The sequence below is a fragment of the Lathamus discolor genome, chromosome 6, assembly GCF_037157495.1.
Source record: "Lathamus discolor isolate bLatDis1 chromosome 6, bLatDis1.hap1, whole genome shotgun sequence".
NCBI lineage: Eukaryota > Metazoa > Chordata > Aves > Psittaciformes > Psittacidae > Lathamus > Lathamus discolor.
The window spans coordinates 40,465,816-40,490,282 of record NC_088889.1 but is presented as its reverse complement, the minus strand read 5'-3'; the positions used below and the strand labels follow the sequence as shown (position 1 = coordinate 40,490,282).

At 40.3% G+C, this 24,467-nt stretch overlaps 2 protein-coding genes and 1 long non-coding RNA gene across 6 annotated transcripts in view; 2 read left to right on the top strand and 1 right to left on the bottom strand.

The window, feature by feature from the left end:
* PRORP (protein only RNase P catalytic subunit) overlaps nt 1-7,990 on the top strand; it is a 47,305-nt gene extending 39,315 nt beyond the window's left edge. For all 4 annotated transcript variants that reach the window (XM_065686279.1, XM_065686280.1, XM_065686281.1 and 1 more), the window contains exons 6-8: nt 4,068-4,216; nt 5,701-5,896; nt 7,569-7,990. In XM_065686279.1, the coding sequence (XP_065542351.1) occupies nt 4,068-4,216; nt 5,701-5,896; nt 7,569-7,697 (474 nt within the window). In that variant the 3' untranslated portion in view covers nt 7,698-7,990. The remainder of the gene's footprint in view (nt 1-4,067; nt 4,217-5,700; nt 5,897-7,568) is intronic.
* On the bottom strand, nt 5,322-11,988 carry LOC136017740 (uncharacterized). The gene is made up of 2 exons (XR_010614066.1): nt 11,816-11,988; nt 5,322-5,867 (listed from the first exon to the last, which is right to left on the bottom strand). It is a non-coding gene; the product is annotated as an uncharacterized LOC136017740 (long non-coding RNA).
* On the top strand, nt 11,983-24,178 carry PSMA6 (proteasome 20S subunit alpha 6). Its single transcript, XM_065686286.1, has 7 exons — nt 11,983-12,171; nt 16,197-16,291; nt 17,622-17,703; nt 17,948-18,103; nt 19,892-20,070; nt 22,202-22,296; nt 23,970-24,178. Exons 1-7 carry the CDS (start codon nt 12,096-12,098, stop codon nt 24,025-24,027), a joined length of 741 nt encoding a protein of 246 aa, XP_065542358.1. The 5' UTR covers nt 11,983-12,095; the 3' UTR covers nt 24,028-24,178.
* Nucleotides 24,179-24,467: the final 289 nt, after the last annotated feature.

Here is a 24,467-nt window from a genome sequence, read left to right as displayed (position 1 = left end):
TAATTAATCCGTCTTCCTTGTGCTCCATTATGCACTTGTGTAAAACAGAGATGTAATGATGCATTTACTTCATAAGACTGTTGTAAAAATTAAAGAATGAGGATTAATCTTGCAGTGTAAATAGGATTCCCTGCTCTCCCAGCTTCTCCCAGTGTTTGACCTCCATTAAATTCTGCAGAATTATGAATGTGGGTCACTGCAAAACAATTTCCAGGAAATTGTATAGAAAAGTTCCCTTCTGATGGGAAACTGTTAATATTATTCTCACCTGAAGAGTGGTTCTTTAGGGTATAACTTGCTGATTTTTAAAATGCTCCCAGTTACAGCATTTTCAGTTGCTTTATTTCATATTTGCAAAGCTTGGGCTTTTTACATGATACGAGGAGTTCAACATCAGCATGATCCTGTGGAGTAAGAATTCTTTGTCCTACTGCTCTGCCTCTCCACCTCTTTTCATTTCCAGCTCCTCTGATCCAGAGGCTCCTGCCCTGGTGCGTGATTGTGCCATGATCTACTTGACAACATTGACCAATAAATGGATTGTATCTGCACAACGGGGGGAGAGGGGGAAATTTTGCATGGATTTTGTAATCCTCTTTCTCAGGAAGATGAGTAGCGTAGGGAATGTGTGTATATTGTATATGTTGTGTATTTTTTAATGTTTTATACAGATTGTGTTTTGAACAGATTATCCAACTGAGCATCTGATAATGTTTGCTGACTAAATAATGTGGAACATTTAAAGGGTACATCTATGTAGAGCTTACGGCATATAGCATGTTTGCATTGCGTAGTGGCAGACAATTTTTAGGAAACCGTTGGAAATACCAGATTAATAAAATACTTGCGCTTTTCAATTGAGAGATCACGACTGCTGGGTTTTTGTTAGCAGTATTATGTTCAGTTTCCTCTATGACTAAAACAAGTGTTACTGTGTGCCTCATGTCTTCCTTTCTTGAGAAGCAGCCAAGGTGTGGGAGTAGACGTACTTAGGAAACCCCCCGTGTAACTTCTGTGACTCCCTTAGACCACCCCTGTTAAGCCTAAAATGAGCCTAAACGCTCTTTAGTAAAGTTGCATCCAACCAGGGAGTGTGCAGAACAAAATTATGTTTATCTTGTGAAAGCAAAAATAATTTCTCTCTTCTGTGTTTTAGTTGTGTACGTTAAGGTTCATCTCTGTGGTAAGCACAGGAGGGACAGTGTGCTGGTATGCTAGCAGGAGTTTCTGATTTTTTTAATGTGATTCCCATTTATTTTACTATGACTTAAGCTTATTTTGAGTTTTTCCATTGCAAAACTGTAGCTAATTTCTGCCAGCCTCCCAGAAGCACTTCATACTAGAGGACTTCATACGCTGATGATACGTAGGAGAAGAAAGTCCATATGAGTAACAGGTACAAAGCAGCACTGGTTACACCCTTCAGAATGAAAGACTTAAGGGATCTGGAGGCAAGCCAGTCAGGTTTTTTATAAACTTGGGAATAGCCCCAACTGACCAGTCTGTATCTGGAAATCCAGCTGCCTTTGTGTTGAACCATAAGTGTAATTAAAAGGTGTTTCCATGGTTTTTATTGGGGGTAAACTCCAGGAGTTCAAATCCTGGCAATTTGTTGTTGACATTGCAATACCACAAGTGCAGCTACATTCCTGAGACTGTAATTGAATCATAGTGTGCTTTTAGGACTTGTTTCTTCTGTTGTATCATTAGGACGCTCTTGCTGTCAAGTTTGTGTTTTGTTTTCTTTTTCACATGCTAACTTTCCCTTAATGTAGCAAAACACTAGGCAAAAAGAGAAAGTATTTTCATTTGGAATTTGTAAGGGATTGCTTGAGTTATTCATGGTTGACTTCTCAACATGAAAATGTGTGTGGATGCAGCAGGTACATCCCTAGCTTTTATTAAATTAAATGAATTCGGCTTAACAAACTTAATTCTCCTTTGATATCCCAACTATTTGAAAGACTGGGCCAGTGCATGAGAACTGGAAAATAAAAGTGACTGTAAACAAGTAAAATTGATGATCTCCTGCCCAGAGGAGACATTACAAAAAGATATGTCAATATTGAAAAACTGAAATTCCATTTTTCAATTTTTAATAACCACCTCATTTAATAATCAAATAAATTATGTGACATAGATGAGGAGATACGGTATTACACAATATAGTTACCTTGAAAGCTTTCCAGTAACATAAAAATGGTGGCTTTTGTTTGTATCTTTCAGTTCTGTGTTCCAGTAAGAATTCTGAAACGTATCTCCAAAGATTCAGGTCATGCACTGGAGACAATGCAGTTTTTATTTTTACGTGCTATTTTATAGGCAGAAATTATTGCATTTGACCTTTTCCTGCTCACATTATGGCCTGTTTGTTTTAACCAGGGAAAAGTAGAGTGTATGCATGCGTAGCTGATGTACAGTGTGATCTCCCGGAAGCAGGAAGTCAGTTCGGATAGGTACTGTTAGGCTCTTGCACTTTGCATTAGCACTGAGACCCTGTGTTTCCATAAAAACAGCCTTCAGTCCATCAAAGTCAATGCTGGCAACAGCAGCGTACAGGTCGACAGTTAAAAGTAATGTAGAAAATCTGTCCTGTTCTCAGATCCTCAGATCCAGATTCACAGTTAATTTGATCCACCTCCAGGCCCTTTGTAGAGAGGGGTAGTCCCAAGCTTCCTCTCCTCACCACCTCCAGCAACATGTTCCCATCAGTCATCGCCTTTGACTCAGGTCTATCAGTTGTGTGGCTGCAGGCTCAACCCTGCAAAAATATTTCTTTTGTTGGATCAGTGAGCTCATGGGTAGTTGTAACATTGTTAGATTAACACAACGGAAGTAGTGGGAATGTGCAACTGGAGAGAGGATTGAGTGGGACCACCCTTCTCCACTGATACTCGCAGGTAGATCAAACTAAATGCATTGTAAATTGGACCCAAGAGCTAGAAGAACAATTCTTTGTAGTCCCTGAGACAAAAAATAATGATAACAAATAATGATCAAGATCACAAATAGGAGGGAAGGAGGGAAAAGAGCAAGAGAAGGAGAAAGACAATTGGAGGCACTATAGGGAAAGGAAATAGGGGAGAGGGAAGTAGCTAGAAAAAGTAGGAAGAGGGATTAGAGAAAAATCGGGAGACTCTGTACTGACAAATAATAGCAGGACATGCAGGTAAAAATTAGGAAATGCCTTTCCCTGATGGTTGAGCATTGTCCTTGGCCTTCAAACATGATGCTTCAGTCTCAAGAAACAGTTGTCTCGTTCTGGGCAGAACTGAAATGCCATTGCTTTGTGAACAGTCCACAGGAATAACCTGGAAGCTGAATACCAGCTGAACTGGGTGAAGCAGAGAGGGAATGAATGCTGCAGGCACAAGTGCCGGTCTGAGAAGCATTTATTGCCAAACAGGCATATTCCTGAGTCTGGTGAGAAGTCCCTCTGAAGAGAAGGTGGCACAGCAGTGAATTTGCCACCTCGGGATCGTGGTTCATAAGTGGAAGGCTGGTGTGGATGTGGCTTTCATAAACCCTTAATCCTGAGGCCGCAGATTTCGTTTCACTACTGCTTGGTTCTTCCCCACAGGGCAGCCCAGATCACATGTAGTTCTCCAATTTCGACAACAGGTGGGGCTGGAAAAGCAGGATGATTTAGAGTTTGGTCCTCCTACCAACAAAGGTTTCAGTGCTGAATCATTTCCAAAAGTAGATATTGCCTAAATCCCAACGTGATTCAGTTCCCTTGTCTGACTGTGAATTTCTGAAATCTCCATACAACTCTTCCTGAGTTCATCCATGTCATTTAAGCTGTAAGAGCTGGGAAAAGTTTATAGTAGCAATGCATTTTCTGTGTGGTTGAGAGCAGCTTCCCACAATGAATTGGTTTGTTGGGTTTTTTTCTTTGTCATTAGGGATCTAAATTAGTTATCTCCTCCATTCGTATTGCAGTTAAGAATTGTGGGAAATGAGGGTATGGTAGAAGTCCCACTAACTGAGACACAGATGTGAAATTGTTTCCTGTCACTCTGTATTTACGGCTAATAAAATCTTTGGTTTTGCTTTGTTTTCTGCAGCTTTTTAATGTTGTCAACTACCTGGCAAAAAAGAATACCCGATTGCTTGTGCTGGGCCGCAAACACATGCTGATTAACTCTTCAAATTGGAAAAGAGAGATTATGGAGGCGATGCAGAATAAGGCAGACTTCTTCTTTGCTGAAAATATGTAAGTTGAAGAAAATGATGTCATGGAGATCAGCACCTGATTTATGTGGATTTTCCTGTAGTTTTTAGTACCATTACCAGTATCTCCAGCTCTCTGTGTGTGAAAGAGAAACATCATATCCCTTACTATACTTTCTTCAGAAATCAGTACAGATTAAAAGTTGCATTATGAAGAATGTCATCGCTTGGAATCATGTAAACTGTATGGTTTATTAGGATTTGTAACCATTACAACCACTGCCAAAAAAACAGTAGCCTGAACTTACAGAATACCTGATAGCATCAGTATACAGTTGTGGTTAGCTGTGTAAGCCCTGCAAGGAGAAGAGATGAAGTTTGTGCTTGGCTACTATTGCTTGGTAGTCTAGGAGCATGGAGAGTCTGAAGCGCTGACTTCCTTGCTCCCAGAGGAGACTATTTCTGTGGATGGAAATAGACCCTCTGCCTCAATAATTTAGGAAGTGTGACCCCTTGCTCTTGTTCAGTCAACCTGTCCTTGTCTCTAAACTAGGTGATTGAATCTAGCCCAGTGTTCCCTCTCCATGCCCTGCTTTCCTCCTATAATATATGAGTCTGTTTTCCTTCTGTTTCAGCTTCACCTAGTTTCCATCTGAGCTGGGCCCTGTTAATCCTTAACCTATCTTTGTCATTTCTTTTGTCATCCTAGTTTCCAGCACTTCTAACTAAATTCCTTGTCCCAACAGCCAGACCAAGTCTCTTGTGTGTGCCTCCCTGTTTCAGATCTGTTCTCCTTCACACCCCCGACTCCAGTTCTAGCTCTTGTTCTCTTTGCTGTTGAATTACATTGCTTTCTTTTCCTGCTGTCTGCGCACCAGCAAAGGGGACACTGTTACCCCACGATGGAGACCCTCACTAATCTCATCTATTCCAGTAATCCACAGCAATCAAAAATGGTTTCAAGCAAAGTTCTGCTCAGCTTCTCAAGGTATAGGGCAGCTCATGCCCACTGTCAATGTATTTTTAGAGATTTTTCCCTAAAACTGTTTTCAGTTTAATAGCAGCTCATGTTGAATGTATTTTTCAAATAACCTTAGTACTTTTTGGAAGTACGTTTACCCACATAAAGACAAAGACTCACAGATCTGTGATGTTGCCTACGTGACACTTTATTATCAGTTGTGGTGACTGTATTCCAGCAAAGCTTTGGGTATATGTTTATGAGTTTTAGCAGTTCTGTTCCACATAGCACTGCATTAAGTTTTGTGGCAAAAGATTATACTGTTGTATTATCAGATTGTGTTAAGAGGGAAGAATGTTCTGTGTAGCATGTAGTCAATATTTATTGCACTCTAACTTCTGGTGCCCTTTGGTAAGCAGTTCTTTATTTTACCAGGGAACTGGAATGGTGATGGGATATTCATCAGTGTTGCTGATGAATAAATATCAGATTAGCATTTGATTCATTTCCTGCAACCACTCACTGCCTTGTGAATGACGTCTGTCTTTTCCATTTGTTTTGTTAAGCTCTGAAGATGATGCCTTCTTGTTATATGCTACTCTTCGATCAGGCAAGCATTGCAAGCTTGTCACTAGAGACTTCCTCCGGGATCACAAGGCTTGCCTTTCCGACAGCCTGACACGTCATCTGTTCCGTAAGTGGCAGCGTGGATGTCAAATAGCGTTTTCCTCTTCTGCAGAAGGAAAGCATATACATTTTTTGGTAAGTTTTCTGCTGCAGTCAGAAGGCACACAGAGCACATTCATTAAAGCTACACAATTGCAAACTCTGGAAGCAAAAAGCTTCTTGAAATTATCTAAGAAATGGATTTGTACCAATGGGCTCAAAAATTCACTGTGTTCACAAAGCATGCCACAAGCATGAAAATTCTCAAAAAGGCAGGAAATGCTGCTGTAATGTTTACAATGTAAATACAAGTTTGTGTATTTCTATTGCTGTAAAACCTAAGTGCCAGTATGTTTTCATTTATTTTAAACTTTGAAATATCTCCTTTGTAGTACTATTATAAAACATTGTGCTTCTAATGCTAAAGAAATTCTAATAGAACTCTAATCAAATTTCTTTCACTTTTATTATAAAGAAGCAGGAAAATACAGTTATTTCAATATCCACTGTAATATCAGCCTAACATACATAGGAAGTTTCACGGAGGAAAGCCCAGAACAGTGAGGTTTATAGTCAGTATTCAGTGGAAGAAATTATAGTCTTCCAAACATAGTATCATCTTATAGCAGAATACTACTGGTATTGTCTAGGAGACATGTATCCTTGTGGGCCATGAGCAATACATTAATAGGAGTGAGGCTGCTTTAAGTTTTTTTAGTGAAAATTCGTCATGTACTATTTCATATCATGCAGATTTTTGTTATCTGGTTGTTTGTTATCTGGTTGTTTTGTTATCTTCATTGTTATTGCCTGCTTAAAGGAATATTGCATCTATGCAGATTAATTTTTCTTGCTGCTCTGGTCAAAATTGTAAAATAATATTCATCATTACAAACAGATCATAGAGATACAATCTTAAAAGAATGACAGTCTTTCGTTCCATGTTGCCATATATACCTTTCCTTTTATGGAACCAAATACTGAATGTAGGGTTACCTGAGTAACACAGCTTTAGCTGCACCTCGTTCCTTTCTTTTGTACAAAAGGGCTGGTAATTTTCCATCTTAATTCCCATAGAAATGACTTAGATGATTGACATTCCCAGTCACAGCTGTCTTATAGGTTATTCTGGACATAGTCATGGGAAAGTAGACTTCCAAAACTATACATATAGAGTATAGTATGTTCTGAGAACCAGAGCTGACAACCAGTAATGTTTCTTTTGTATTTGTATCATATATGTTGAGTAACATAATAGACTAGAAAAATAGGTTATTATATTTGTTCAACTAGACTCTCTTGAAAATGTTACATCCTCCTCAGCACAGAGCAAGACAGTCTCTAAAGAGGTACCCTGGAACAACAAACACAAGATGTCATTAAATCCTATCAGTTCAAGCCTATAAACTCCACATCCTGAATTAGTTCCCAGATGATTTCATTTAACTGAACAGGAGAACAACAATTTTGCTATTTCTAGAAATTAAATGCATTATGTTCAAATCGTTATTATCTGCTGGAGATTGAAGACCAAATTTTAACCATTTATAATGACTCCTAGACCACAAAATACTAAAAGATATTTTAGTTTTTCCTTCAGTACTAAAATTTAGAATTTGTTTGCTCTAAGGAAATAAATGAGAGTTATTAAAGAGATGAATCTATGGAGATTTATATGATAAATGCTGGGTAACTACCTCTAACTGGTATTTTAGTAATATATTGGGTAATGTCTAAAAAAATGCTTTTCTCTGTCTTTATTCAACAGCCTCCTTTACGTTATGACTGTGTGGTACAGACTACAGGTGATACGTGGCATATCCCCTATAAAGACTTTTTTGAGGAAAAATATTCCTATCAGGTACCAAGAAAATGGCTGTGCATCCAACAGAAATGATGAAAAATGTAACTGCACATGCTGAAGCTGCCTCTTTTTTTTCTTTTCTTTTTTTTCTTGATCACTGTTGCTGACCAGGAGAACTCAGCAGTACAATTATGGGATTAATGTGCGAGGCCTAGAACTGAAGAAAATTCAGTAACTGTGTTTTGTCAAAAGCATGCCTGCAGTGTTAACATCAATAGTGGTCCAGCAGGGATGAATTACGTCCATTATTTCCATCTTTATGGGTGATTTCTGTGGCTTCTCAAAGTGATCTGAATTAAAACTTGATTTTTCCTCTTGCAGTGTAAGGTTTTTGGTTTGTTTTGGGTTTTGTTGTGGCTTTGGGTTTTTTTTTTCCCTCAAGATTTTCACCTACACTGAAATGCATAAACTCTGTACTTCAAAGAAATTAAGCAGGACTTGCAAGATACCTCAGAGTCTGTTGGGCTGACCTTGCACGAGTGTTACGCAATGTCTGCCACCAGTAAAGGAAACTAACGGGGCCAGATGATATGTATACTGTTTGCCATACACATATAGCCCTAATAGGGATAATGCTAATTATAATTCATTTGATCACATGGAATGCAAGAGATTTGTTATGGCAACATACATTAAGATTTTGATTGGAAGAATACGGAAATGACCAGTGGGATACTGTGTGGCTCTTTCACACTCTTAAATTTGCTGCTTCTGATGGATTTCATGTCACTGGAATAGTTTGCTTACGGAAATGCATGAATTTTTGGAACAAAAATTGATGATAACTAGAAATTCTTACAGGCAACAATAGGATAAAACTGAACTTTTAACAGAGATTTCTATAAAACCTATCCCAAGTTATAAAGCAAGAAAAAAAGTATATATTACAGGAAAAGTGTTCCAAGTCATTATTTCTAAGCGAGTATATAGTAAATGTGTTCATTTCTTGCACTTGCCATTTTTATACAAGCCTTTCTTCCCCAGAAATATAGATTACACATTAATCTCAGATAAAATATTATGGGTTTGTTGCATTTATCTTGTACACTGAAAAATCCTCTATTTGAAACTGAGCTGAACCACGCAGATCTTTCTGTATAGTACTTGCAGTTCTGAGCTTTTGCAGTGTCCCATGACAAGCTTTCTCAGGACTCTTAGCATTCAAACATGTTCCCTGCTATTTTTTTCATGTCACTTGTTCTACTCCAGGTATCAGTTTATAAACCAGCAGGTGTGATTTGCATACTTTCATATCCTTCAGGTACTGTGCAGAAAGTGTAGAGGAGCTGATTAACTCTTCAGGTAATCTGGAACCTTGGTTTTAAATTCATCATCTTGGCAGCATTCATCATAGACCCCTTTTCTGACAGAACATGCCAGCTCCTATGAGTCACCTGCTTTCTGGAGTCCACCAGGAAAAGCAGAGAGATTGGATCTACTTCTCTCACTCATCAAACTGATTTAATTCTAATTTGTCAGAAGATGGGGTTTTCAATTCTGTAAGTTGGAGAACTGCCACATCTCCTTGAAAGTGCAAATTATGCTTTGTTAAAGTAAGCATCTGCTCCTCTACAGAACTGCTTAATTAGCAACTGTTGCTCTATAAGAGGGTTACTTACCCTCTGTATGAAGCCCCATAACAGCATAAGCTGATGTGAATCAGTGATGTTACAGTCACAGTTTGGTACTAGCTCTGGTGCTTGTGCAGTCCTAAGCAATTCAGAGCTGGGTCTGCTTAATGCAAACCCCTTGAAAAACTGGGTTTGGCTAGGTAAAGACTAGTGTTGTTTCACTGAACTAGCACCATTGCACAAGTACCTGTGTAGGAGGGGAGCTGAAATGTCAGGCTGCAGAACATGGGTCCCTGCAGCTCTGCCTTAGGTCAACTTTAGCTGATCAGAAACTGGCATTTTATCTACTTCATTGCCAGACATGTTCATCCACTGAAGTTTGGTTTTTACCTCACGCTGGTCACTAACAGACATGCATAGTATCAACATCTAACTGGAATAAATGCATCCTCTACTTCCTTTTGACTGAGAACAACATACCTCGTACTGTATGATTTGGGCTTCATCTCAAAAACTGTTCTTAGAGTTACCATAATACCTTCTACATAGTAATACTTCCTCAATACGCATTCTTAGTGTATTTAGAAGATAGAGCAGAATCTGTTTGGTATCTATTACTTTGTACGCAGTAGCACAGTAAAAATCTAAGGACTTTTAATGTCTGTCTAGTAGTTTATTAGATTGATGGTCCATGCTGAATGCTGGAAAGGCAAGTCCTCCAATGTTGCAGCAACTGGTACCCCCAAAACTATGGCAAATGACACTGATGGCCCTTTGCAAGTACTCTTGAGTTAGGATAACAGAAATCAGAAGGAAGAAAGCTCAGCTTAGCCTGCCATGTGCTATCAAGATGGAGACTCAGTGGCAAGATAGCCTTGAGGCAGACTGAACTGATTCAGCCTGCACTGTAGCTGTTTTGTGAACAGCTTCCTCTCCAAGCTCACAGACTTGTTTACTGTTAAAAAGCATCAGTGAGAACAGTCTGCCTGAGGATCCTGCAACACGGACTTTGACTTGTGGTGGATCAGAGGTGATCAACACTAAACCAAATATATGTGATTGCTCTGCTGAAAGAAACCCATACTTTGCAAGTTGACGGAATTGATATGTAGATGGAGAAGACTTCTGGAAGCTGTATCCTGAGAGTAGCATGACTTCCACTCCATCGTGTCCATGGTACTGAGCAACTATTAGTCATTCCTTGGTACAAGTCAAATATTGAATCTCTGGACACAAACACGGATTTTCTCGCTTGGCTACTTTATGGCAATCAGGCTGAATGTTAGATAATTACTTCTATTTTCCTATCCCCTTTTTTTCAAGTGGAAAAAAAAATATCTGACATTAAACTCCAGTGTTATAGAACAGGAGAGCTTTGTGCATGTAAGGGTAGAAATCCTCAGCCTGGAGAACACAGGTCTTTGAGAGATGTAGAGGCCATAAGAATCATGAGTATTGTGGAAGGGATGCATGGGGATTATTTAATTACTGTGTCTTACAGTACAAAAGTGGCACCAAATGGTGCTGGTAGATTGAAGTTTCAGATGAAACCAGACAACAGAGCATGTTATGCTGAGCAACTCTTTGCCATGGCATGTTATGGATACAAGAAGTTCATGTGAGTTCAAGGGGAGACCGGCAAGTTCATGAAAGAGAAATCCAGCATAGCTTATTAAATAACCAGACACAATCTCTGCTTGGGAAGTCCCTCCAGACAGCTGGAGACACCGGGAGTGCCTCATTAAAGGCTCTCTATAGTGTTAATACTTCTTGGGCGTTCACATCTGGACATGGAACATAGGGCTATGGAGACTTTGCCTCTGACCCAGCAGAGACTATCTTACATTTCCATGTTCCCCGTATTTCAGTGAGAAGCATCACAGCTTCAAACACTTCATGTCTGCCCACAAAGTGCTTCCCTAACAAAGGGGACAAACCCCATGTCCTGTAATACATAAGGAAACTGGAGAGCAAGGTAAAATATACTGAAATATTCAAGCAGACTCTTGATGGATGGCACACACGAAATGCACCTGTGATCTGCTGTTCCAACAAAGACTAAGCTCATCCATCATCTTTTAAAACAGAGGTGTGGATATCAAAACAGAGTTTTGAACTCTTTTGATAACCGACTTTAACAGCCTTCCCACAAGGAGCAGGGGAAATCCAAGACGCTGAAAGGCAAAAGGAGCGTATATTCACGAGTTTAAATTTGGGGAATTTCCCTTTGTTCTGGACACCGATTTAAAAGAATCTTTTAACCACCACATTGTAATGCAGCTGCGGCAACAGTTCCTCATTGCGAGTATCTTAAACCCGGTTTTTGAGGTTAGTGTATCCCTGTGCTTTAAAACGACACTCATTCAGGAGGGGACGTGGAAATACTGTGCTTAGAAAACGCAGCGCGGTTGTGCTTCCCTGGCTGGCTCCTGAAGGTTCTTTTCTCCGTCTTCTGCCGTTCCCGTGCGTGTTCCCTGGCGCACTTAGAGCGCGTCTGGCGTTCTCGATGAATCAGAAACAGTTCAGTCAGCTCCCAGCCCCCTTCCCCCTCGCAGTCCTGGTTAAACTCCTTACACCCACCGCGTTTCCCTCACGACACAGATGACATATCGCGACAGCACAACCCCCAGCCGCACGCACACCCCACCGCTCCGGCCGATGGGGGGAAGAGGAGCCGCCGACATCGCGCGTGCGCAATGAGGGCGGTGGAGCGTGACGGTGCGCGAGTGGAGCGCGCCTCTGCGCTTGCGCGGCTCTCGTGACCCGGAAGCTCTCCGTCGGGCGCGGTGCGTGCGGTGCTGGTGGGGCCCTGCCCGCTGTGAGCCCCTCGGCCGTGCCGCCGCTCCTCACGCTGCCCGCCATGTCCCGAGGCTCCAGCGCCGGTTTCGACCGCCATATCACCATCTTCTCGCCCGAGGGGCGCCTCTACCAAGTCGGTGGGTGTCCGGACACGGGGACGCTGCTGCTGCTGCTGAATTGCCCCGTCACGGGCTCGGCCTGCCCGCGCCGCTTCCCTCCGAGCGGGGCTGCACCTGCCCGGAGAGCCGGCCTCCGCCGAGTCTGGCTGCCTCTGGGGAGGGGGGAGCGTGGCGCTGCCCGCGGCAGAGGGGTCTCGGTTCCCGCTCTGCCTGGCCCCGCGGTGGTCGCGGAGAAGCTCGGTGTGAGCCTGGAGCAGCTGCGGTCACGGCCGTGCCGGCGTGGGGGCCTGGGAGACGGCCTGTTTGCTCCCCCTGAAGTGTCTTTATTTCTTTCTTTGCAGTTTCTCTTGCCAAGGTTACAAGCATTGTGTTTTGGAACCTATGAACTTATATAGCTGTTTGAAATAGGACTTGCGCTGCCTTAAATCCTGCATGCTAAAGTAACAAAGCCAGGTTTTGGAGGTAACCCATGCTCTCTCCTGCTGCACCTGAGTGCCATGTGTTCTGTGCATCATGGCCTGTGAGACAGCAGCAAGCATCCCTTATTTCCAGTCACCTTTGAGCATTCTGCAGATAAGCTGCAGTGTAGCTTCATCTTGCTTCTTCCTGTGGCTGCTGTAGGCCTAAGCCTTTTATTCTTATGTTTACAGTGCACCAGTCTCTGCAGAAGAGCCTCATGGTGCTCCTTTTGCAGAATACTCTATACCAACATAGTCAGCTTGCAGTCTGGCAGGACAGTTCACTGAGGGTGGAGCTGGAGGATCCTCATAACGGGGCCAGATGAATTGTTCTGGCAGCATCATCCTGATGCCTTTTTCACCTGGATCTTAGTGGTTCTTCCCCAGCTGCAGTGGCTTCACTGTGTGGCATGTCCATACTGCCATCTGTTCTCCAGCAAAGGAGGTTGCTAGGACCAGGCTGCATGAATTCTCCATGGTAGTCAGTAGTTTTTGTGTCTGCCCTTCAGTTCCTCTCAGGAAGGAGGCTATGTGAAATAGGCTTCATGGGCTGGCAGCCCAGTCTTGAGCAGACTTTTTTCCAAGGAGCAACTAGGAAAGTGCCTGTGGTGTCTATACACAGGTAGAAAGTTACCTGTACTAGGTACCTGGAGTTTGTATAAGGCTTGTATGCAACTTGCATAGTAAGCCTTACACATATGGATGGTAGGGACAGTACTTCCGCATAGAGGATGTCAGTGGTTCTGACCTTCTGTTGCCATTAGAACAGGCTGGTTGGTCTGCATCACCTTTCTGGCTGTTCTCTATTTCATACTTTGTGTTGGGAATGGTTTCTGCATCCTGTAGCAGAGGAAACAGCCTTAGTTTTGTGCCTCCTGGGTATATTCAACAATTAAGTTAATGTACGAAAGACGTGCATTACCTCCATAGCTTTTACCGGCTTCGTAGAACCAAGCCTCTGCACGTGTATTTCAGAGCCTCTGCACACAGCCTGAAGCTGTCTTAAAGGTATTTTAAGTACTAATATGCTGTGGGAATTAAAGTACATAGATGTGCGTAGTTAACTGCAAGCAAGAATGAGCTCACTTTTCCCACTGCCAGGCTGGTAACTCTGGTGTGGTGCCACACTAGTGTCTCTGTTGGTCAGCATCTAGCCACAGCATGGGCAGAAAGCTCACATTTGCTTTTGGTCAAATATCATAATCTAGCTGCCCGTCTTTCTTCCCTCCCTTCCCTTATGAAGCTCATACGCCTTTAAAATGATCTCATATTATAGAATCATAGAATAGTTAGGGTTGGAAAGCACCTTAAGATCATCTAGTTCCAACCCCCCTGCCATGAGCAGTGCCTCCCCCTGACCATGTCACCCAAGGCTCTGTCCAACCTGGCTTTGAACACCTCCAGGAATGGAGCATTTACCACTTCTTTGGGCAACCAGTTCCAGTGCCTCATCACCCTCACAGTAAAGAACTTCCTTCTCTCTAATCTGAACTCCCCCTGTTTAAGTTTAAACCCATTACCCCTATCACTACACTGATACATTGTCTATCACTACATGGATGTATTAGAAAGTGTAAGTTATTTTGTATATATTTCTCATTACTTTTGATAAAATCCCTTAGAGTGTCAGTGTTATCTTGCCACCTATTAGTTCTTGTCTTCAAATGTGGTGCTTCATCTAAGTGGAATTTTGGTAGGTGAAGAAAATAATTATGGGTCAAATTTGTGAGTGTTGTGATGTTTTCAGGGAACAGCGAGGGATGGCTCGTCTCAGAAAGAACATGTGCAGTGCTACTGAAATACTTAAAGCAGCAGAAAACAGACTTAAACCACCACTAGTCATTTGGTTACACTTTAAGAGCCACTTCACTTTTTGACTTGCCTCTGAAAACTGAGCAATGCAGATGATACTAAGAATGGTGCAAGAGGGGACTGCGGTTCAGTCAACAACCCTGGTTGTCACTACTTGTGAGCAAAACCAGTTTGTGAGGGCACCTGTTCCTGCTCCCACAGAATGGTTGAGGTTGGAAGGGAGCTCTGGGAATCATCTGGTCCAAACCCCTTCTCAAGCAGGGCCACATAGAGCCGGTTGCCCAGGACCACCTCCAGACAACTTTTAAATCTCTCCAAGGTGGGAGACTCCACAACCTCCCTGAGCAGCCCGTGCCAGTGCTTGGTCACCTTCACAGTAAAAAAGTGTTTCCTCATGTTCAGATGGACTCTGCTGTGTTTCAGTTTGCGCACGTTTCCAGTCACGTCACTGGGCACCACTGGAAAGAGCCTGGCTCTGTCCATCTTCACACCTTCCCTTCAGGTATTTGTACACATAGATAAAAAAGTGTTGCAGAGGCCTGGCCTAGGGCTTCAAACTTGACTAGTCTGTGGACAGTGCTAGTTCATGTCTCACTGGGTTCTGTGCTTTGCTGCAGGCTAGCACTGATCATCCTGGGGAAGGCAAGTGAACAGGTGAGCAGACTTGCACATCTAGCAGAGAGAAAGGGAGAACATTCCTTATGGCACATTTGGGTAACCAGTAGATGCTCTGGTGCCTGAAAGTAATAAATACAATGCCATTAGTACATGGCAGTCGGCTCTTCCACAACACTGACTCAGCAGATTGAACATCAAGGCCCTGGTATTGCAAGAGTTGGTTATAATTTTCAGATTATTCCTCTTCTGTTGTGCAGTCTCTTCAATAGATCTGAATGCAGCTTTTAAAACAGATGAGTTTCTTTCCTGCCTTATTTTAGAAGGTAGTTTTAGCAGCTAGATATATTCTAAATTCAAGTTTCATTCACATAGCTAAGAGGGGATTCATCTGCATGTAGCTACAGCCTGAAACTTGCCTCTCCTAACCACATGGTAGGTAGTTTTGTATGTTTATCATATATTGCTGGATAAATGATTTATAAAGTTGTTGTTCCTGAGGCTTTTGAAACCATTAATCAAGGGAAATTTATTTCGTGGATCACATAAAGTAAATCATAATCCGTTATATTTATTTGAATAATGCTGTTGTCATGTACACAGGTTTCATTTTAAGAAGTGAACAAAAGCATTGCAGGGTTTGAATGTCAAGTCAGAAAATGTGATAGAAGGGTTAAACCCCATCTTCTGTGCCTGGTCTGTTTTTCATCTGTATCAGTTAAAATCTACAAAGGAAAATTGCATCTTTGCAGTGATAACAATGCTTGAAATACTAAGCTGCTGCATGTTAAAAAAATTGTGGGGATTTGCAGTTACTGTAGGTAAAGGCTGGACCACTCTGGTCAAGCACAAAACAACCTCTTTGTTTTAAAGCAAATCCTGTTGCTTTTAAGCATTCCAACTGAACAAAAAGGCGAGTTATTAGAAATATTTGAAGGAAGCAGTGGTAGTGGTTTTGTGAAGAGAGTCAATTACTTCAATTCCCATCAGAAACTTATATGCATTTTACTAAAGACCTTAAAAGACACCAAGTGTCGTGAAGTATTAAAGTATTAGAAAAGCCAGAACTTGGTGAGATTTCTGTGTTAGGGGAAGGTGTCAGACTTAATTGTTCTGATATCTCTAACATTGTTTTTTAATAAACATGTATTTTTCTAGAATATGCGTTTAAGGCCATAAACCAAGGTGGACTTACATCTGTCGCTGTTCGTGGGAAAGATTCTGCAGTAATTGTAACACAGAAGAAAGTACCTGTAAGTAGTTTGGTTTTGGGAGGTAGTTTGGTTTGGGGGGGACTTGAAGGAAATGAGGAAAAAAGGTGCGGGGGGTGAGACTTTGATATTATATTTATTAGCACTGACCTGTATTGCTGCGTGGATTGATTATCTTACTATCATGCTGCTCATTACAAGTTCTAGCTCTATTTAGTGCTCAATTGTACATTTCTTCAGTAAGTACTGTAGTACTGGTTTTCTCTGTAGTTGTGGGAGGGATGAAGCTAAAACACAAAGCTGGTCCTGCTGTACATTAGCATGCATACATTTCTCTGGCTTGTAAGGGCTGTAAGGTCCATAATCAGTTTCATTATTTCTTTAATTCCCTCTCAGGCAATGTTGTACCAATAGCAAGTAGAACTATTTCATGAGTGTTTCAGCAGAGTGGTAATGGCAAAGCGGGAAAACATTGTGTTTGAAGGACAGTATGCAATAAGAGCTGTTGTGGTTTGAGCCCAGACAGTAACTAGGTACCATGCAGCTGCTCATTCACCCTCATTCCTTCCCCAGTCCCGAGTGGGATGGGGAAGAGAATTGGTAAAAAAATGTAAAAACTCATGGGTTGAGGTAAGAACAGTTTAATAATTGAAAAAGAAAAGTAAAATATAATACAATAATAATAGAAAATAGAGAGAGAAAGGAATAAACCCCGCGCCCTCCAAGGAAGATGCCCACCTTGTTCCCAGGCAGCGATCAGCTGTTCCTGGCCAGCTTCCCCAACTTTATATACTGAGCATGACACTCTGTAGTAAGGAGTATCCCTTTGGCTAGTTTGGGTCAGGTGTCCTGTCTCTGCTCTCTCCTGGCTTCTTGTGCCCCTCCTCACTGGCAGAGCATGAGACACTGAAAAGTCCTTGATCAAGGTAAGTGATGCTGAGCAACAACTAAAATATTGGTGTGTTATCAGCATTGTTCTCAGACTAAAGCCAAAATGCAGCACTGCACCAGCTACTATGAAGAAAATTATCTCAGCTAAAATGAAGGCACAAGCACAAGTTTTTGTATTTTGTGTTTCCAAAGTTTTTTCAGAGGGAAAAGGACTTTGATGTTGGTCATGCTCTAGCTGTCATCCTTTTCCAGATATTGCAGTTTTATCTCCTATTCTCCTATTTCTTCTTTTCATGCCTATAGCAGTAAGTAGTGGTGAGCCTGAAAGGCAATTTTTATCTGTTAGCTGATCCTTTTGGGCTTTTCTGTAGATACAGGAGTATTCCAAGTCTGGTTTTTGGGGTTGGTTTGTTTAGGGTTTTGGGTTTTTTTTACTCAAAGGGCAGTGTTTTCTATTAGTTTATTTCTGTTTCATCTTTAGGACAAGTTACTGGATTCCAACACAGTGACTCATTTATTCAGAATTACTGAAAACATTGGCTGTGTGATGACAGGAATGACAGGTATTTATTTCATTATCTTTTTTAAGTATCAGAAGCGTGTAGTTTGCTAACTTTGCGTCACATAAAACAAATAAGTGCTCTAGGAGATTTGTTCCGCTCAGTCTGGTTTTGGAAAACTTGTCTAGTTCTGATGTATGCATGTAAAGATGACTTAAGGTTGACCCCGGGATTTGCATTCTCAAGCGATGCTAGGAATAAACATGGTACATGTTCAGTGAAATTAATATTGGTTCTTCCTGTCTAGCTGACAGCAGATCTCAGGTGCAAAGAGCTCGCTATGAGGCTGCTAACTGGAAGTACAAGTATGGCTATGACATCCCTGTGGATATGCTGTGTAAAAGGATTGCAGATATTTCTCAGGTCTATACGCAAAATGCTGAAATGAGGCCTCTTGGTTGCTGTAAGTATAGTGTATGAAGTTAATCTTTTCTGTTTCTTGTCTAAGCTTGCAACTTAAATTCTCACCCATTTTTAAGTTGTGCAAGATACAGATGTATCTGAATAAGAAGGATGAACAGCCAAATGAGAGAGCAATGTTGGAAGTCTTGAATTGGAGCCATGATTCTGATGTTGAGTCAGCATTTGAATTGGAGTAAAGATTTAGCATCTTTAAAATGTGCAGTCCTATTTCACCTTGGCTTCTGGGGCTGTGCTTGTGCAGATTTTCTGCATCTTAATCATGCAGATTAAGGATGAAAATCTGCATGATTTTTGCTCTTAACCATGATATATGTAATGTAGAGAAGTGCTTAAAAATATTTCACATGCAAGCGTTTCTGCGTTAGTCTTGTATAATAACAGCAGATGCAGCTTAAATTAAACAGATGTGTGCAGAGTTGTTTTTTGTAGATATTCCTGGTCATCTGCGTATTCTGAGGTTGGTTCTGGCTTGTTTTTTCTCACGTTTGGCTGTGGGCAAATTATAACTGTACTGTTAGACTGTCTGTGTTTCTTTTTGCTTGCTTGGTGGGTTTTGGTTTTTGGTTTGGTTTTTTTTGGGGGGGGGGTTAGGTTTTGTTTTTTTCTCTTCTCTCCACTAAGTGGAATAGTTTCAGAATTGGTGAATCACTTCTCGTAATCATAGTAGGCACGAGCACTTCTCACTACAGAAGTAACAGTCATGGTTGTACCACAGTTTCCATGATGGGGCAATTTTCCTGTTTGTGATGTTCAGGAATGATTGTTTCTTTCTTCCCTTGGCATTTCCCAGTGGCTTCATACTACTGGAAAGTGATTTTTGGTGTAGGATTTTTTTTTTTTTTAAATAGATGAATGAAAATATCTCATCTTTCCTTAAGGTTTTTTGAAAAGTTGCTGGGAAATTGTTTATCTGTTGTAGTAATAGTGGCTCAGAAGCTTATCAGCTGTAACTACTAGTTAAAAGTTTCACAAGTGTAAAGCAAAAATAATTTAAAACCTTGATCCTGTTCTGGGATTTTTTTGTTGTTTTGCTTTTGAGTTATTTTTAATATGCCTATTGAGTCCATGCAAATCTAGAAGTGTGGGTGAACATAGATGCATTTCAGTGATGCGACCAGTTTGTCACATCCAACTTGAAGCACTTAATCAGATGACATTCAAAGGCTCAGTTCTATGTTCCGTTATTTCCACGTTCCACTATTTTTCCAGATTTTTTGTTTCATTATCTTTTCCTTTGAAGAGGAAAAAGGATGTAATGCAGCGCTTTTCAGGATTGCAGTAGAGAAGTCTAAAGTTGATCTTTTAACATTTCCATTAGTTTCAACATATTTGTAAAGTTGCTTTCTGGTGGAAGGCACCTGTTAATAGAACTATTGTTTACACTTTTTGAAAGTGCCATATAGTAAGCAGGATGTGAACTGTGGCTGGGTTAACTTTGTATTGGGGTTAAATTCTTGTATTTCCTGACTTTGTGGTTCTCTACACACATGGCAAAACTGTTTCTACGCTTAATGAGGAGCCTTCTTCGATAATGACAGAAATCTAGTTTGCACTGAATGGAGTTGCATGCCTGTTAAGAAGATGCTGGTAACAAATGGCAAATTGTAGATAAAGAGGAAGTCGCAGCTCTTGATATGGGACTGGTTCCCAAAAATGTACTGCTGTGCATGCATGATTTTCACAGGAGGGGAGTATCTAGTCTATTCTTCAGCTTAATGAAATTACTAAAATTGGGGTAAGAAATAAATTAACAAATTTTCTCTTGAAGGTATGATTTTGATTGGTATCGATGAAGAACACGGCCCTCAGGTATACAAGTGTGATCCAGCAGGTTACTACTGTGGGTTCAAGGCCACAGCTGCAGGAGTTAAACAGACAGAGTCAACCAGTTTCCTTGAAAAGAAAGTAAAGAAGAAATTTGATTGGACATATGAGCAAACAGTAGAGGTAGGCCAGCAGAAGGAATTAAAGATCTGTTAAAGTATTTTTAATGAACACACTGTGTGTAGGCTTTTGATGTAGAGGAATGCAGTTAGGCATTTCCTGTTTTCTTACAGTTCTGTATTGCTGCCAGAGCAAGTACAGCTACTCTAACCAGAGAATCTTTTGGAGGTATTTTGTAAACGCTTGAACGGTCATTGAATCTGCTTTACGTTAGCTGAAGTAGAATCTAGAATTGTAGCACTTCCACTGTAGCGGGTGGTTTGTTAGTACAGTGCTTGATTCTGGGGATACCAGTGCAATTTCCACTTAGTGGCACTTAAAACAGTCATTGTGTTAGAAAGCGTTTCAAACAGGACGTGGTAGTGCTTGTCTGTCAGTTTAATAAACATAACAGTTCTCACAGTAAGCATTACAGCTGGTGTTCAGGGCCCATTGAAAAGATGTATCCCACTTATAAGATAGGCCAATGAACTTAGTTTATAAATCATCCTTAATTTTTCACTTACGCTATAGAGATCTGTCTAAACAGTCCCTTTTTGTGGCATACCTGTTTCCCCTGCCAGGCCTTTTTCTTCTCTCATAATGTTACGTTTCCTGCGTCACAAGATGAGCAGTTGAAATGTAGAATAACAACCTAACAACTGATGCCCCTGTAAGATTATTTTATTGAGATCCCTGCGAGTGCTTTGCAGATTTAGATCGTCAGCTAAATTACTTGTGAAATCTACATTACTGTGAAAGTACCATTTAACCAGAAAGTTCTTCAGCATATAATCATAAGGTTTAAGTGTATATCTTAGTAGGTACTGATTTCCCTAGTATGTGATTTCTTTGATCCTGAGGGGTTCAAATAATCATATCATACTGAAATCGAATGTATTTGCAATTACTTCAGAGATCCTTTCTTGTCCTGGCTAAATATTTTTCACGTTAAATGTATTCTTCTGTCACTGCTTGATTATATTGTGCATGCCTCTTGTTGAGGGGTAGATGAAACTGTCTTTCCATTTTCTTGTTTTTAATTCATAAAACCTCCATGGTGTGGTGCAAATGTGTGCTTGGTAATTAATTAATCTGGCAGTCAAATCCTGAATGTGCTTCTATACCTTTTGTTGTCTTTTTAAAAGTGCTGAGATTGTGGACATAGATCAGACACCGTTACTCTAAAAGTTGGCAGTAACACAGATAAGCAAGTCTCAAGCAGAAACCAGAATTATGGGTTTGTTGTGCTCCTTGCACACACACTGCCTTTCTTTTTTTAAAGCTTGTGGTGCAGTAGAGGTACTGCTCCAAGGGTAAGAACTCTGTTTGGGCTTTCTTAGTTTAGTGGGGTTTTTTTACAACTTAGCAGTCTTCTGATAATACATCTTACATGGTCTTACAGAATTATTGCAGAATCAATGTATTATCATACTGAAAATAAACTTTATCTTGTCTGGTGTTCTACACTTACTAACACTTTGCTGATCAGAATTAAATGGCAGCATGTCAAAATAACTGATTCGATAAGCATCTAGCTATATAGCTGTTCTATCAAACTTCTTTTTGTCCTCAGTCATCATTTTAAGGATACATTTGTAGCATTATTATGACCCTACTGTAGGTTTAAGTATGAGCGAGGTTACAAAAGAACACCTTTTAAAACAGTTGATTATTAGGGTGCAACAAAAAACAACTTAAGCCATGATGAAGTACAGCTTTTAAAGACAGCCAACATAATTTTAGTTACCAGAAGAAAAAGGCAAGAGGGAAGCTACACAAGTGACATGTGCTTTGAGTAATTTTGGACTGTAATACTGATGTCTGTATTATTTGCCACTAATGAAACATGTTCACTTTTTGGGACCTGGGCTTTTAATCTTCTCATGACAAAGTTTAGGTTTGTTGTGTGGGGGTTTTGTGCTATGAAAATGACATATCCCTTTGTTTTTTGTAGATTGGGCTTTTTAGGGAGAGGACTGGGGCAGGACTGTATTCTGTAACAAGGGGAAACTATTTGTAACTTTTTAGCTAAGGTTTTGAGGTAGAAAGAAATAAAACTAGAAGGAAAGGTAGCTGTGAATGCTGTGTCTTTAAAAAATAACAAAACCTTAGTGCTTTCTGTTTAATGATAGGGGGTTTTGTCATCTTTCAGACAGCGATAACATGCCTGTCTACTGTACTATCCATTGATTTCAAACCTTCAGAAATAGAAGTTGGTGTAGTTACAGTGGAAAATCCTAAATTCAGGTAAGTGGTCAGTGTTATAAAACTTGGTGTGTTTCTCTAGTTACGTGCAATTAGTGTGAACTTCTTTGTAATGATAAGTCAAGAAAAAAAAGAGAAATGTCAGAAGTGTTGAAGTTTCTGAGGTTTTTTTCTTGTAACTCTTCAAAATGTGCAGGGGTATAAAATATCATTAAAAAACACATAACACAAAACATATCTTTAAAACGTTTGACATGGTTAAAGGATGTCAACAAAAGTGTTATGTTTTCTTTCTTAAAAGGGTATTGCTTTATGTGGTGATTAAAATGTAGTTACGTCTGGTATAGGTGGGTTTTCATACTTGAAAGAATAAAGATTTTTCTTTGTACTAGTATATGAAGTCCACTTTCAGATCATAGTCAGAACAACTAACACAGTGAAGTCTGTTTTTCTACTAGGGAAAATTTTGCAAATCACTTACTTTTTTTATCTTTTTCTAAATGGGATCTTTAAGTTACTCTTGCTCATCTTGTAATTGCAGCAGTTTTTAACATCTCCAGTATATAGTTAGCACATTATGAATTTGTATTCTTTGAAATGCTATGTATATTTGGCAGGATTAAAAGGTACTGGGTTTAAAAATCACTGCAGTGATATGAAACTGTCTTGAACTATTACTTTGAGTACACTGCATTCCCACCTAGCATGAAAGCAAGATGCCTGTTATTTTCTCCCTCCCCTGTTACTGCCTGAATCTGAGTGCAGTGCACTGTGTGCAACAAACTAGTCAGTCTATTAAGACAGCACCTGGAAATCTTGCTGCTGAGAGCTATACCTCACATCAGATACAGTGCCCCTGATGGTCTTCACACAACACAATGTATGTCTGTGGAAGTATGCATGAAATGTGGGAGAATACATTTGGGGGCTTTTTTCTTAATGCAAAAAGGCCCTCTGGATATGTGTTACCAGAAATTTAGGTAAGTCTGGCTTACTGCAGAAGAGTGCAGTTATTTCTGCCTTAGCCTTATTATTATTATATACATTTTAGTATATACTGGTTTTAAAAAATTGAGAAGAGAGGGAGGCTGACTAGGGAAGGAAGGTCCTCTGCTGCTTTAGTTTAGCTACTTGGTAGGTGGGGACTGGAGGGAGGCTTCAAAGCCTTGGGTCTAATGTTTTTAAAGTTGTCATGGTGATGACACGTTTTGCATTTGGCGTGTGTTGAGGACAACAGAATAGCAAAGATTTTTTTGAGAAAGCATGCAAGGAGCTACATTACCCCTTTTCTCTACTGCTGCTCAAGGGTCAAGTGCTAGCTTTCTGGCAACCTTCACTTACCACTCTGTGTCTTTTTCAGAAAGGATAGATAGCAAGTAGAGGGAGAAGGCTATGAAAACCTGTGTCCCCCTTGGAGTATCATACTAATTACCATAGCCATTCTCCTCACAAGCTCCCAGCTTGCAAGTATATTAGTCGTAAGGAATGAGGAATGTTGGTTTACCATTTGTTACCTCTTTGCTTTCTAGTGCCTTTGATTCTTCCTTTATTTTTCAAAAAGAATTGGAATGTTGGCCTGTGGCCCTAACAGCAGGGCTTTAAAGGGCTGAAAGATGCATTGTGTTTAACCTACTTGTGTAGGTACTAGGTTGTAATATTGGAGTTTAAGGTGAAGAATCATTTAAGCTATTTAAGATTTCATTTTGTTCTTTCAGGATCCTTACAGAAGCAGAGATTGATGTGCACCTTGTAGCTCTGGCAGAGAGAGACTAATTAGCATTCCCATTTCCATTGTCTGTGCTTCTGGCCTGGATATTTGGTGAAACGAAAGCGTCTATTAATGGCTTTAGATTATGGGTGGAAAACCGTGTTCACTATATGATGTATTTTACTCTGTACAAATAAAACAGAGGTTTTTGAAATACTTAGTGTCTCCTTTTAATATAATTTTTTAAACTTTCAGTTCTATGAAATTATTATCAAAATGCTTCATGACTTTGAATGTTTCTGTGGTGTTTCTTGTCTTTTAGTTGTATTTTAAGAGAAATTTTATACTCTGCACAGTATTTTTTATCTGAGCTATTTGGCTCCTGGTTTAAAGTTTTATATCAGATTATGTGGTCAGATTATGTATGTCTTGAGATAATTCTTATATTTACATGTATTCTCTTCTTGCCCTGACACTGAAAGGCTTGTAACATTACTGGTTTAAC